Genomic DNA, 14,520 nt, shown 5'->3' on the forward strand with positions numbered 1-14,520 from the left:
CTATATCAAGAAAGCAAGAATGACCGCACCCTGTGTCTAAAATTTTCCACGTCTTTTTACAATCTTTGAATGCTACGGCAACTGCCGAATGTAATCAAGATTAGGGTATGAATTTCTTAGAGAAATAACTTGAATATTATGATCCTTAAAATTTTATATAGCATAGTGCAACACGATCTTGGCAGTCATATCATATCGCGCAGCATAGGCCTATCGATAGAGATAATTCATTACATTTTCATCTGCCTTTCCCCCGTCACAAGTACGTCACCAGTACTATAATTCTTTATCTCTCTCTCTCCACTTCTAAAAAATACTTTAAAAATATATATTACCACTCAATCTCCCAAAGAAAATATAATGAAATTAAGTAGTTATAAATAGGCCTAAGCTTTCACATGAGCAGATTTTGCTCCTCTCTCTCTCTCTCTCTCTCTCTCTCTCTCTCTCTCTCTCTCTCTCTCTCTCCACTTTTAAAACACATTTGAAAAAATACTATCACTCAATCTCTCAACATCTGAAAAAATATTATCACTTAACCTCTCAAAGTAAATATAATGAATTGAGTATCTCTATCGATAGGCCTATGCTTGCGCGCTCTCTCTCTATCGTCATAATATTTCATTCTTTACTGTATTGTTCCCCACGATTTCCACAAGTACTGCCCGAATTTTAAAACTCTTTCTCTCATTGTTTAAGATCCGTCTTTAATTACGTATGAATTTTGCGTCAGTTTAGAGTCAAACATTACTTATCCTTATTTCACAGTAGGTTTTAAAAAAGGATGTTCGATATTCTACCCTGAACTGACGTTACCAAACCAACATTAACGAATAATATAGAGCCTGCTTCTACATCCAAGTATAAATGATTATAGGACCTCAACAGAATCTTTATGGTGTAAAGTTGATGGAAATCTAGAAAGCAACAAACGCTATGATTTTGAAGCTCCGCCCCCTTTCAAGAGTTGCCAGGTGTGGCATTGTTGAACAATAGGTATATGTCCGAAGATTTAAAAAAACTGTATCTTAAGTTTCCTTGCCGAGAATCTGGCTGGGAAACAATGTTCCAAAGAGAGAAAAAGACATAGGCTGTGGAGAGAGAGAGAGAGAGAGAGCCAGAAGATGAAAATATCCCTTCATCCCCCCCAACAGTCCAATTCGCTGCGGTGGCTGCCCACGAACAAGAATTCAAGCGAAACGTCTACATCAACATGCTCGTCCTGGGTGACATCTCTCCGACGCGTATTGGGAGCATCGACGTAAGTAATGGAAGAAGTCTCTTTGCTTTCAAAAGAGACTGTTTTCAAAAGTCTCTTTGCTTTCAAAAGAGTCTCTGTTTTCAAAAGTCTCTTTGCTTTCAAAAGTCTCTTTGTTTTCAAAAGTCTCTTTGTTTTCAAAAGTTCCTTTGTTTTCAAAAGTCTCTTTGTTTTCAAAAGTTCCTTTGTTTTCAAAAGTCTCTTTGTTTTCAAAAGTCTCTTTGTTTTCAAAAGTTCCTTTGTTTTCAAAAGTCTCTTTGTTTTCAAAAGTTCCTTTGTTTTCAAAAGTCTCTGTTCTCAAAAGTCCTTTTGTTTCCAAAAGTCCCTTTGCTCTCAAAAGTCCTTTTGTTTTCAAAAGTCCCTTTGTTTTCAAAAGTTCCTTTATTTTCAAAAGTTCCTTTATTTTCAAAAGTACCTTTGTTTTCATAAGTACCTTTGTTTTCAAAAGTCTCTTTGTTTTCAAAAGTTCCTTTGTTTTCAAAAGTCTCTTTGTTTTCAAAAGTTCCTTTTCAAAAAGCTCTTTCCTTTTTTCAAAAGTCTCTTTGTTTTCAAAAGTTCCTTTGTTTTCAAAAGTCTCTTTGTTTTCAAAAGTTCCTTTGTTTTCAGAAGTCTCTGTTCTCAAAAGTCCTTTTGTTTTCCAAAAGTCCTTTGCTCTCAAAGTCCGTTCTCAAAAAGTCCCTTTCAAGATTTCCTTTATTTTCAAAAGTTCCTTTATTTTCAAAATAAAACCTGTTTTCATAGACCTTTGTTTTCAAAAGTCTCTTTGTTTTCAAAAGTTCCTTTGTTTTCAAAAGTCTCTGTTCTCAAAAGTCCTTTTGTTTCCAAAAGTCCCTTTGTTCTTAAAAGTCCTTTTGTTCTCAAAAGTCCCTTTGTTTTAAAAAGTTCCTTTGTTTTCAAAAGTTCCTTTTTTTTCAAAAGTCTCTTTGTTTTCAAAAGTTCCTTTGTTTTCAAAAGTCTCTGTTCTCAAAAGTCCTTTTGTTTCCAAAAGTCCTTTTGTTCTCAAAAGTCACTTTGTTTTCAAAAGTTCCTTTGTTTTCAAAAGTCTCTGTTCTCAAAAGTTCCTTTGTTTTCAAAAGTTCCTTTATTTTCAAAAGTTCCTTTGTTTTCAAAAGTTCATTTGTTTTCAAAAGTTCCTTTGTTTTCAAAAGTTCATTTATTTTCAAAAGTCCCTTTGTTCTCAAAAGTCCTTTTGTTCTCAAAAGTCCCTTTGTTCTCAAAAGTCCCTTTGTTCTCAAAAGTCCCTTTGTTCTCAAAAGTCCTTTTGTTCTCAAAAGTCCTTTTGTTCTCAAAAGTCCTTTTGTTCTCAAAAGTCCTTTTGTTCTCAAAAGTCCTTTTGTTCTCAAAAGTCCCTTTGTTCTCAAAAGTCCCTTTGTTCTCAAAAGTCCTTTGTTCTCAAAAGTCCCTTTGTTCTCCAAAGTCCCTTTGTTCTCCAAAGTCCCTTTGTTCTCCAAAGTCCCTTTGTTCTCAAAAGTCCTTTTGTTCTCAAAAGTCCTTTTGTCTCAAAAGTTCTTTCAGTCCCCTTGTTCTCAAAGTCCTTTGTTCACCAAAGCCCTTTGTTCCTCCAAAGTCCCCTTTCCAAAGTCCCTTTGTCTCCAAAAGTCCTTTGTTCTCAAAAGTCCCTTTGTTCTCCAAAGTCCTTTGTTCTCAAAAGTCCCTTTGTTCTCCAAAGTCCTTTGTTTCCAAAAGTCTCAAGTCCTTTTGTTCTCAAAAGTCCTTTGTTCTCAAAAGTCCTTTGTTCTCAAAGTCCTTTGTTCTAAACCAAAAAAAGTCCTTTGTTCTCAAAGTCCCTTTTGTTTCTCAAAAGTCCCTTTGTTCTCAAAAGTCCTTTTGTTCTCAAAATTTGTTTTTTCGTCCTTTGTTCTCAAAAGTCCTTTTGTTCTCAAAAGTAGTTCCCTTTGTTCTTTCTTCTAGAAGTCCTTTTGTTCTCAAAAGTCCCTTTGTTCTCAAAAGTCCTTTTGTTCTCAAAAGTCCCTTTGTTCTCCAAAGTCCTTTTGTTCTCAAAAGTCCTTTGTTCTCAAAAGTCCTTTTGTCTTTTTCCAAAAGTTTTTGTTCCCTAAAAAGTTCTCAAGTCTTTGTTCTCAAAAGTCCTTTTGTTCTAAAAGTCCCTTTGTTCTATCCCAAAGTTTCTCAAAAGCCTTTTGTTCTCAAAGTCCCTTTGTTCTCAAAAGTTCCTTTGTTCTCCAAAGTCCCTTTGTTCCAAAAGCCTTTGTTCTCAAAAGTCCTTTTGTTCTCAAAATAAAAGTGCCTTTTGTTCTCAAAAGCCCTTTGTCAAAGTCCTTTGTTCTCCAAAAGTCCCTTTGTTCTCCAAAGTCCCTTTGTTCTCCAAAGTCCTTTTGTTCTCAAAAGTCCCTTTGTTCTCCAAAGTCCCTTTGTTCTCCAAAGTCCCTTTGTTCTCAAAAGTCCTTTTGTTCTCAAAAAGTTCCCCTTTGTTCTCAAAGTCCCTTTGTCTCAAAAGTCCTTTGTCACAAAAGTCTGTTCCCGTTCAACAAGTCCTTTTGTTCTCAAAAGTTCCTTTGTTCTCAAAAGTCCCTTTGTTCTCAAAAGTCCCTTTGTTCTCAATAGTGCTTTTGTTCTCAAAAGTCCTTTTGTTCTCGAAAGTCCTTTTGATCTCAAAGTTCTTTGTCGAAAAGAAAATCCTTTTGTTCTCAAAAGTTTTCTTTTGTTCTTCAAAAGTCAAAATCGTCTGAAAAGTCCTTTTGTCAAAGTTTCTTTTGCGTCAAAAAGCTCTCTGTTTCAAAAGCCTGCTTTCAAAAGTCTCTTTGTTCTCAAAAGTCTCTTTATTCTCAAAAGTAGCTTTGTTCTCAAAAGTCCCTGTGTTCTCTAAAGTCCCTTTGTTCTCAAAAGTGCCTTTCCTTCCTCAAGTCTTCATTTTCTAATCGACGAGAAAAGCAAAAAATTAATTTGTGTAAATTGGGCCTGATTCGAGGAAATGTGTCAGTAAAAAAAATTATGTCGCACCCATTTCAATTCGATTTTTATATACCTTTTTCTCTCCTTTTTTCGATTTTTTTTCGATTTTTTTCGTTTTTTTATCTCGGTTATTTCATTTGCAAGGGAACTTTACTGTCATTAAAAAGGACATTCTGTTTTTCAACTGGAAGATATTTAAAAATTCGTTATTTTTTTATTATTACTCAGAGCTATTTTCCAGTTTCATACAATATTTTTTTTTTTTTACTTTTATCAATTTTCATATATAAGAATCAACTAATGGATGTCATTCATTTTTAAAACCTCTGATCTTTCTAGATATCAGTTATATATATATATATATATATATATATATATATATATATTATATATATATATATATATATATCATATTATATATGTATATATGCTTAAAATCACAGTAGATGCCCGTGACTTCATAAATAAGCGAATACCACAGGAAAATACTAGTGAGAAATCCAAGCGCTATCGTCTTTACTCAGACATTGTCAAGGAGCTAATGTAGTACAATTGGAGAGGAAGGTCTCAGGTACAAAACAAGATCAAGAATACCAGATGGTTAATTATCAAAAGGGTAAAGATTAAAGGGGATAATCCAGGATTATCGGATATCACACGGTCACAAACTTAAACAGATTCTGACCCTAACCGAAATTACAAAGTATCTTTACAGTCCAAAACATGTAAAAACTGAATATATTAATTTTGTTGCTTATATTTATCTACAACTTTTTTCATTATGAAAGCATCAAGTTTAAACAAACCAAGACTTAGATTTAGAACATTTCTATTATTTGGCTTGATGAAACATGATTCAATGATATTCCTTTTAACTGTGTCATTACATGGGACTAAGGCTCTTGCTTGACTCCACTTAATAGGATGGTATAAATCTCTCATATGTACGAATAATGCATTCGATATTTGCCCAGTTCTCACAGAATATTGATGTTACTTGAGACGCTGTGAGAGAGATTTACCGGTCTGTCCATAATAGACTTTATCACACTTTTTGCAAGGAATTTCATATATGCAACCTGGAAGATCTTTAGGAGAATTTTTGATTAATAAACCCTTGACATTGATATTACTGAAAACAACATTTATGTTAAAAAGCTTTAAAATTCTAGGAATATCTAAAAACCTTTCATCATAGGGTCATTTTAGAATGTTATGCTTACTAAATTCAACTTTGTCATTAGTTGAATAAAATGTTTTTCTAGCTCTTTTCCATGCCACATCTACAAAAGTCCTTGGCTATTTAAGTTTCAATGTAATATCATGAATAGTTTTAATTTCAGCGTCAATAAACTGCGGGCTACAGACACCTAAAGCCCTTAAGAACATCCCAGAAAAAACAGATAATTTAACATTTTGATGGTGATTGGAGTAGTAATGAACAAAAGAGCAATATTAGTTGATTTCGAAAGACTAAAAAGGTGAAATTTCTATCATTTTCTATGGACAGTTACATCAAGAAAATTCAATTACAATTTCTCTCTTCCTCTACAGTAATTTTATAGAATGACTAAATTATTGAGATTATTAAGGAATTCCTGGAGGTTTTCGTGAACTGGCCAAATACAGAAGATATCATCCACATATCTAAACCAAATAACTTTTTGGGGCAAAATTCTTGGTGAGAGTTTTGTCTCAAAAAATTCCATGTAAATATTGCTAAGGACAGGAGATAAGGGATTACCCATAGCCATGCCAAACTTTTGTACAAAGAATTCCCATTGAAACAAAATTTACTATCTTTGATACATAAGCTTATGAGATTAATGAGGTTTGCTACACTTAAGGGAATGTCATGACGCTCTAATTCCTCTTCCAAATATTCAAGTAAGTCATCTACAGGCACTTTTGTAAATAAAGAGACAACATCAAAACTAACCATATTAAAATCATAATTCAGATTTAAACTATTCAATTTGTTTATAAAATCAACATTGTTTTTAAAATTCGTGTTAGAAATGTTTCCTACCAAAGGAGTAAGAATTTCTACAAGTCATTTAGATAAATTATACGTAACTGAGCCCACTGAACTAATGATTGGTCTGATAGGGTTATTGATTTTATGTGTCTTGACTAAACCATACCATAGGTAGGGAGGCGCATTGCGGTGTAAACTGTTTAATTAAATGGTCCAAGCCCTTCAAATGGATTTAATTTGTTTATTAAAATGGAGTTAACTGTCTGTGTAGGTCTAGACCTCAGTTTCGTATAAGTATCAGTATCATTTAGCAATGTCATTATTTTACTTATATAGTCACTTTTATTCATTATTACCACTGCATTAGATTTATCTGCTTTTGTCACCTTCACTGTTTCGTCTTCTTTAATTTTCTTAAAAGCCTGGAGAAATCTCACGGGTACATTAGGGGGAGAAGGTTTACTCATAGCAACATACACAATACCTTTACAAATATTGATATCATCAGGGCATAGGTTTTGATTAAATTTTTCTAAATAACAAAAGGATTTTGAGATGTCGACACAGTCATGTTACCATTAATCACCAAAGCTTAACCCATATCCCAAAGCCGCTGTCGTAGCACTATCCACTGGTTTGTCAGATAAATTAATCATGAAGTCCACGTTAGCATGCTTAGTCAGTCGCTTTTCAGCAATAAGATTTTTCAGCTTGACTAGGAGCTCCTTTCAAGACGGTTGCAGCACTTTCTCATTTTCCGTAGCAATAATCCAGCATCCGATTCTTCCAATCGACAGGAACCGTCTGATTAAAGCTATACCGTCTGCTTCTAAGTGTACGGAACGCATCATCTACTTCCACTTTTGTGATGTCGATGTGTTTCTGAAGTATGATGCGTTGAAACTCGTCGAAAGGTCGCTCTGCTAAGCGAAGAATTCTCACTGGTAAAATCGACTTGGGCATCACTTGCTCGTTCATGCACTTCCGTAGAAAGTTGAGTCGGAGTTTCAGTTTGTGAGCGATGATAAGAGTATTACAGAAGGATGTCACGAATAGAACCAGGTTCGGAAAATTCAGAGAAAAGGCGTAAAAGTTGCGTGTGGTTTCCATATGGCTTAAAAAAATCACAGTAGATGCACGTGACTTCATAAATAAGCGAATACCACGGGAAAATGATAGTCAGAAATCCAAGCGCTTTCGTCTTTACTCAGACATCGTCAAGGAGCTACTAAAGTACAATTGGAGAGGAAGGACTCAGGTACAAACAAGATCAGGAATACCATACTTCAGAAACACATCGACATCACAAAAGTGGAAGTAGATGATGTGTTCCGTACACTTAGAAGCAGACGGTATAGCTTTAATCAGACGGTTCCTGTCGATTGGAAGAATCGGATGCTGGATTATTGCTACGGAAAATTGAGAAAGTGCTGCAACCGTCTTGAAAGGAAGCTCCTAGTCAAGCTGAAAATCTTATTGCTGAAAGCGACTGACTAAGCATGCTAACGTGGACTTCATGATTAATTTAATCTGACAAACGAGTGGATAGTGCTACGACAGCGGCTTTGGATATGGTTAAGCTTTGGTGTATTTAATGGTAACATGGACTGTGTCGACATCTCAAAATCCTTTTGTTATTTAGAAAAATTAATCAAAACTATGCCCTGATGGATATCAATATTTGTAAAGGTATTGTGTATGTTGCTATGAGTAAACCTTCTCCCCTAATGTACCCGTGAGATTTCTCCAGGCTTTTAAGAAATTAAAGAAGACGAAACAGTGAAGGTGACACAGCAATAAATCTAATGCAGTGGTAATAATGAATAAAAGTGACTATATAAGTAAAACAATGACATTGCTAAATGATACTGATACTTATACGAAACTGAGGTCTGACCCTACACAGACAGTTAACTCCCATTTTAATAAACAAATTAAATCCATTTTGAAGGGCTTGGACCATTTAATTAAACAGTTTACACCGCAATGCGCCTCCCTACCTTATATGTATGGTTTAGTCAAGACACATAAAATCAATAACCCTATCAGACCAATCATTAGTTCAGTGGGCTCAGTTTCGTATAATTTTATCTAAATGGCTTGTAAAATTTCTTACTCCTTTGGTAGGAAACATTTCTAACACGAATGTTAAAAACAATGTTGATTTTATAAACAAATTGAATAGTTTAAATCTGAATTATGATTTTAATATGGTTAGTTTTGATGTTGTCTCTTTATTTACAAAAGTGCCTGTAGATGACTTACTTGAATATTTGGAAGAGGAATTAGAGCGTCATGACATTCCCTTAAGTGTAGCAAATCTCATTAGTCTCATAAGGTCATGTATCAAAGATAGTAAATTTTGTTTCAATGGGGAATTTTTTGTACAAAAGTTTGGCATGGCTATGGGTAATCCCTTATCTCCTGTCCTTAGAAATATTTACATGGAATTTTTTGAGACAAAACTCTTACCAAGAATTTTGCCCCAAAAAGTTATTTGGTTAGATATGTGGATGATATTTTCTGTATTTGGCCAGTTCACGAAAACCTCCAGGAATTCCTTAATAATCTCAATAATTGAGTCCCTTCTATAAAATTTACTGTAGAGGAAGAAAGAAAGAAATTGTAATTTGAATTTTCTTGATGTAACTGTCCATAGAAATGATAGAAATTTCACCTTTTTAGTCTTTCGAAAATCAACTAATATTGCCTCTTTTGTTCATTACTACTCCAATCACCATCAAAATGTTAAATTCTCTGTTTTTTCTGGGATGTTCCTAAGGGCTTTAGGTGTCTGTAGCCCGCAGTTTATTGACGCTGAAATTAAAACTATTTATGATATTGCATTGAAACTTAAATAGCCAAGGACTTTTGTAGATGTGGCATGGAAAAGAGCTAGACAAACATTTTATTCAACTAATGACAAAGTTGAATTTAGTAAGCATAACATTCTAAAATGACCCTATGATGAAAGGTTTTTAGATATTCCTAGAATTTTAAAGCTTTTTAACATCAATGTTGTTTTCAGTAATATTAATGTCAAGAGTTTAGTAATCAAAAATTCTCCTAAAGATCTTCCAGGTTGCATATATGAAATTCCTTGCAAAAAGTGTGATAAAGTCTATTACGGACAGAACGGAAAATCTCTTTCACAGCGTCTGAAGCAACATCAATATTCTGTGAGAACTGGGCAAATATCGAATGCATTATTCGTACATATGAGAGATTTAGACCATCCTATTAACTGGAGTCAAGCAAGAGCCTTAGTCCCATGTAATGACACAGTTAAAAGGAATATCATTGAATCTTGTTTTATCAAGTCAAATAATAGAAATGTTCTAAATTTAAGTCTTGGTTTATTTAAACTTGATGCTTTCATAATTAAAAAAAAAAGTTGTAGATAAATATAAGCAACAAAATTATATATTCAGTTTTTACATGTTTTTGGACTGGTAAAGATACTTTGTAATTTCGGCTAGGGTCAGAATCTGTTTAAGTTTGTGACCGTGTGATATCCGATAATCCTGGATTATCCCTTTTAATTTTTACCCTTTTGATAATTAACCATCTGGTATTCCTGATCTTGTTTGTACCTGAGGCCTTCCTCTCCAATTGTACTTTAGTAGCTCCTTGACGATGTCTGAGTAAAGACGAAAGCGCTTGGATTACTGACTATCATTTTTCCCGTGGTATTCGCTATACTTATATATATATATATATATATATATATATATATATATATATATATATATATATATATATATATGTATGTATTGTTGGGTTTTGGGTCTTTGCCAATCTGAATTGATCTCACCCCTGGGGCATCCTTGCCAAATGGAGCTTCATAGGATAGGGGTTTTAGTTTTGGGGACCAGGGTGGACCCCTTCCCCTTCCTCCGCTCCGTCAGCTAGCAAAAAGATGGAAACCTCAGCCATTTGATGGCTGCCAGCCAGTGAGGAACTTTGATGGAAAACAGGAGATTTCTTGAGAGTTCAAAATCCAGCCATTTCTCTGCTCACTGTTGATGAAATTCAAATTCTATTCACTCCTTCGCTACAGACAGGAAGCTTCCAATCTCCAGATTGTACGACGTTGGAATGCAGCGACTCCTGACAGTGTCCCTCTGCCACAGTGAGATCAAATATTTTGCATATGTAATAGGCATTGAACTTACGGGTTTTTACGCCACGCCAGAGGTTGCCACTGTAGTATATGCAAGTATTTGATCCATTATGCATTGCATAACCCATGATTTGCATATATAAAAGGCATTGAACTTACGGGATTTTACACCGCGCCAGAGGTTGCCACGGTAGTATATGCAGAAAATGGGATTCAATTTGCAATGCATAACCCAATTCACATATGAAGTAGTCGGCATGAAACTTACGGGTTCTTACGCCGCGCCATGGTGCCGTCGGCACCCATATGTGATGGCATTGATACCCCTGAGGGTATCGTGTGGCAAGAGGAGGGGCGCTCAACGGGCCCCAGCAGCCGCTGTGTCTCTCCATCGCGCAGAGATGCTTCCACAACTTTATCCAGGAATGAATTCCATCACAAAATTGAGCAGCTTCTATTTGATCCAGTATGCATTGCATAACCCATATTTTGCATATGTAAAAGGCATTGAACTTACGGGTTTTTACACCGCGCCAGAGGTTGCCACTGTGATATATGCAAAACATGGAATTCAATGCATAACCCAATTCACACATGAAGTAGTAGGCATGAAACTTCTTCTCGTCCTCCTGAGAGCTGGTCCTCCTGTCTCCGATCAGCTGTTGGTTCTTGTCCTCCTGAGAGCTGGTCCTCCTGCCTCCTAACAGCTGTTGGCTCTCGTCCTCTTGAGAGCTGGTCCTCCTGCCTCCTAACAGCTATTGGCTCTCGTCATCCTGAGAGCTGGTCCTCCTGCCTCCTAACAGCTGGTCCTCCTGCCTCCTAACAGCTGTTGGCTCTCGTCCTTCTGAGAGCTGGTCCTCCTGCCTCCGAACAGTTTTTTGCTTTCATCCTCCTGAGAGCTGGTCCTCTTGCTTCCTAATAGCTGCTGGCTCTCGGCCTCCTGAAAGCTGATCTTCTGGCTTTTGAACAGCCGTTGACTCTAGCCAATGAGAGCTCCTCAGTCTGACGAGTTTGGGGAGACTCGCCATTCGTTAACTTCCACTTCATCGGAGTCTCTTGTCTTTCTCATTATTTGTAATTTCTCCTTCAGGAGCAACTGCTGCCTGTCTGAAACTTCCAAGAACTTTTCCAGGCAAATTTCCACATCCTCACAGTGATCTGTGTAGTCCTTCTCAAACCATTCCTTAAAATAGGCCACGTCTTTCATATAATCTGCATTCTCGCATTCAAGTTTTTTAATGTGGAGGGCCATCAACTCCTTTTCATTCCTTATCTGATTGCAGACTGTCAATTCTTCAGTAAGCTGTCTCCTAATATTCTTAATTTCCTCTAAAGTGGACCTGATCTCTTTTTCCTTCTTCATTACGTTCATTCTGTTTTCGTCTAGTTTTCTCTTGAGCTCTTTGACTTCTTCTTTTAGGTCCTTATTACCTTCTTCGAAAAGTCGCTTTTTTCGACTGAGGTCCTCCAAGATGACCTTCAACTCCGAGTTCTCCTTCCCGACCGTGTAGGCTGTTCTTTCCCAACCCTGGAAATCGGCCTCACACTGTCGTCTCTCCTCTTCCATCTCCAGGACCTTCTTCCTCAGACGTTGGATTTGATCAGCTTGTTTATCTATGATCCGCTGCAGTTCAGCGGCATCAGAAGGACCCTGTTCTTGGGATTTTTCACCCATGTTCTTACTGTCTTTCTCTACACATCCGACTTTGTCCTTCGGAGTATGGACAGTTTTTTCAATCGAAAGCTGATCATTATCGTCCTTCTTTTCTATATCTTTCTTATTAAGCTCTCCTACCTCATCTTTCGATTTGTTGATTTGCCATTCCATCTCATCTTGGACTTGCAATTCCTGATTCAAAATCAGATGGTCCTTTCGTTCCTTCTCCAGCGTTTCATTCTGCCTGGCCAGTCTATCCAGCTTCTCACGCATCGTGAGGACTGCCTTGTAAACGTAATTCCTGCTGGGATCACGCAGCAGGAGTGATGGCCTTGGGAATTCGACGGGGGATCTGGGATCGTTGATGAACTGGCCCAGAATTTCTAAGAACTGGTTGTGGCCATCTTCGTCTTCCTTTTCGTCGTAGCCTTCGTCGCCTAATATCGTCTTCTCCTCCCCCTCATTATCTCTGTCGTCGTCCGATGCTGTTTCCTCCTCCTCCGCTTCCCCCTTCCTCATGATGATGATCGTCGTTTGATACGATCTCCTCCTCCTCCTCCTTATGATCTTCGTCGACGTCTAATACCATCTCCTCCTCCTCCTCCTCCTCATTATCTTTGTCTTCGTCGGATGCCGTTTCCTCCTCCTCATGATCTTCGTCGTCGTCTAATACCATATTCTCCTCCTCGGAGTCATCCTCATCGTCTTCAATCGTTGACATTTGTGACGAAAAACATTCTTCTTCTTCTTCGAACGCCTGAGTTTCCGTTGGATGTGTCGCCTCTAGATCCACAATCTCCGTAACATGGGAGTCATCTAAGGCAGACACTTCGCCGTCGCCGTCCTTCTGCTGGTTAGAATTCAGCCAAGAGAAGGCTGATCTGCTCTTCAAGTAAGAGAAGGTCAGCCAGCCGAGTAATAAAAGAATAATCGCTGCTCCGAAGAACAGCGCCAGGTAACGATTGTTACTAACAAGATTTCCGCGGGAGACGTTTCCGTTCCCGCGGCCAGTAACAAGTTCAACAGTAGACGGTGTAGCGGCAGATGTAGTCGTCGTTGATTCCAGCAATCGCTGAGCCCTCAATACATCCGTGCGACGAATGTAAAGCTCGATGCTGGTGTGCACATCCATAGCTTGAAGCAGGCACAAAAGTACAAAAACTTCGAACATTTTGGGGTGATAGATCACATATCACGGCTGGAGGTCTGCTTAGTTTCTGAAACTGCCACTGAGGTTCACTCGGGATCCAAGTCTCCACGAAGCCATTTCCATTCCTCGTATGGTCTTCAGGAGGAGGAAGTCTCCGGAGACGGAAAAGAAATCCCTCAGAATCCCTCATTTTTTTCGCGTTCTTCTCTCCTTCGTTGAATTCTTTCCCGTATGGCATCACTTCTCTATTATAGTTTTGCCCTAAACAAATGTGTTTTTAATCTTTTATTAGAAAAAATATACAATATTTAACAATTTTAACAGAATTACTTTCAGAATCTTATCCGATGAGAGTATTATTGGTTTTCTTATAACAATACATAACCAGCTTAGATTCTACACATCTGTTTTTCTATATATTTTAATTATTACCTACTTGAATTTACTATGTATATACATACAATACCTATACACTGTATATACATATTCATTTCACCTACCTATGTATCTGTATATACTAAAATTCCAAGTAACTTCGTGTAAATGAGAATAAATGTTTTTAAATGACTTACTCAATACAATAACCTATTTCTGTATATAGTCTCTTATTAAAACATTAAGTGTGGATCATTTAACACAAAACCCAAATTTGTAGCTATACCAGATACCAGATATAAAATCTGCTAATAATACATTTGCAGTGTTCCTTCCTATCTTTCAAACTAGTTTCTTCAAAGTCGAAATTTTAGTAATTGAAGAAATTTCTTAGTTATGACTACATAAAGCTTTAAATACTTTTTTAGGCCATTCTGTTAATTTTTTATTCATTCTACAGAAATAAAATAAATCTACCATAATGTTTTTTTCCCCACGAGTACTACATACATCTTGTACAATATGCGTTTTGGGGCATCTGGGCGAAATAATTAACTATTAAAAAAAAAAAATACTTCCGACTCTTATTCCCTCCGTCTTACGGTAGCCACAAACTCTCTGTTATGCCTGTACAGGCGGCCTCTACAGGCAAAACAACCCACTAACGTTCAGTTATGCCTGTGCAAGCAAAACTAAAATTATTTGGGTCAGTTTTACCTGCACAGGCCATTTGCGTAGCAACAAACGCTCTGTTATGCCTGCACAGTCGGCCTGTGCAGGCAAAACTGAACCCACTAACGTTCAGTTATACCTGTGCAGTTATGCCTGTGCAGGCAAAACTGGACTATGTTTGATTCAGTTTTGACCGCACAGGCCGACTGTGCAGGCAAAACTGAACGTTTGGTTCAGTTTAGCCTGCACAATCCGACTGTGCAGGCATAACTGAACGTTATTGGCGGCCTTCACTTGGTATGAGTTTCACGAGTTTTTACAAAAATTGCAAACCAAAATTCAAAATGTTCAGTCCCACTAAAGAGAGAGAAACCTTTCACATTATAACTTCTTAGTG

General features: G+C 37.0%; 2 protein-coding genes across 2 annotated transcripts; both read right to left on the minus strand.

The window, feature by feature from the left end:
- Positions 1–11,266: 11,266 nt before the first annotated feature.
- On the minus strand, positions 11,267–12,199 carry LOC135197665 (cilia- and flagella-associated protein 58-like). Its single transcript, XM_064224678.1, has one exon. It carries the CDS (start codon positions 12,197–12,199, stop codon positions 11,267–11,269), a length of 933 nt encoding a protein of 310 aa, XP_064080748.1.
- Positions 12,200–12,389: 190 nt separating this feature from the next.
- On the minus strand, positions 12,390–13,058 carry LOC135197666 (X-linked retinitis pigmentosa GTPase regulator-interacting protein 1-like). The gene has a single exon (XM_064224679.1). It carries the CDS (start codon positions 13,056–13,058, stop codon positions 12,390–12,392), a length of 669 nt encoding a protein of 222 aa, XP_064080749.1.
- Positions 13,059–14,520: the final 1,462 nt, after the last annotated feature.

The sequence above is a fragment of the Macrobrachium nipponense genome, chromosome 21 (assembly GCF_015104395.2).
Source record: "Macrobrachium nipponense isolate FS-2020 chromosome 21, ASM1510439v2, whole genome shotgun sequence".
In the NCBI taxonomy this organism is placed as follows: Eukaryota; Metazoa; Arthropoda; class Malacostraca; order Decapoda; family Palaemonidae; genus Macrobrachium; species Macrobrachium nipponense.

What these genes read in the sequence shown, in the direction of transcription:
- LOC135197665 (XM_064224678.1), bottom strand. Translation starts at nt 12,199, where the DNA reads ATGCGTGAGAAGCTGGATAGACTGGCCAGGCAGAATGAAACGCTGGAG.
- LOC135197666 (XM_064224679.1), bottom strand. Translation starts at nt 13,058, where the DNA reads ATGGATGTGCACACCAGCATCGAGCTTTACATTCGTCGCACGGATGTA.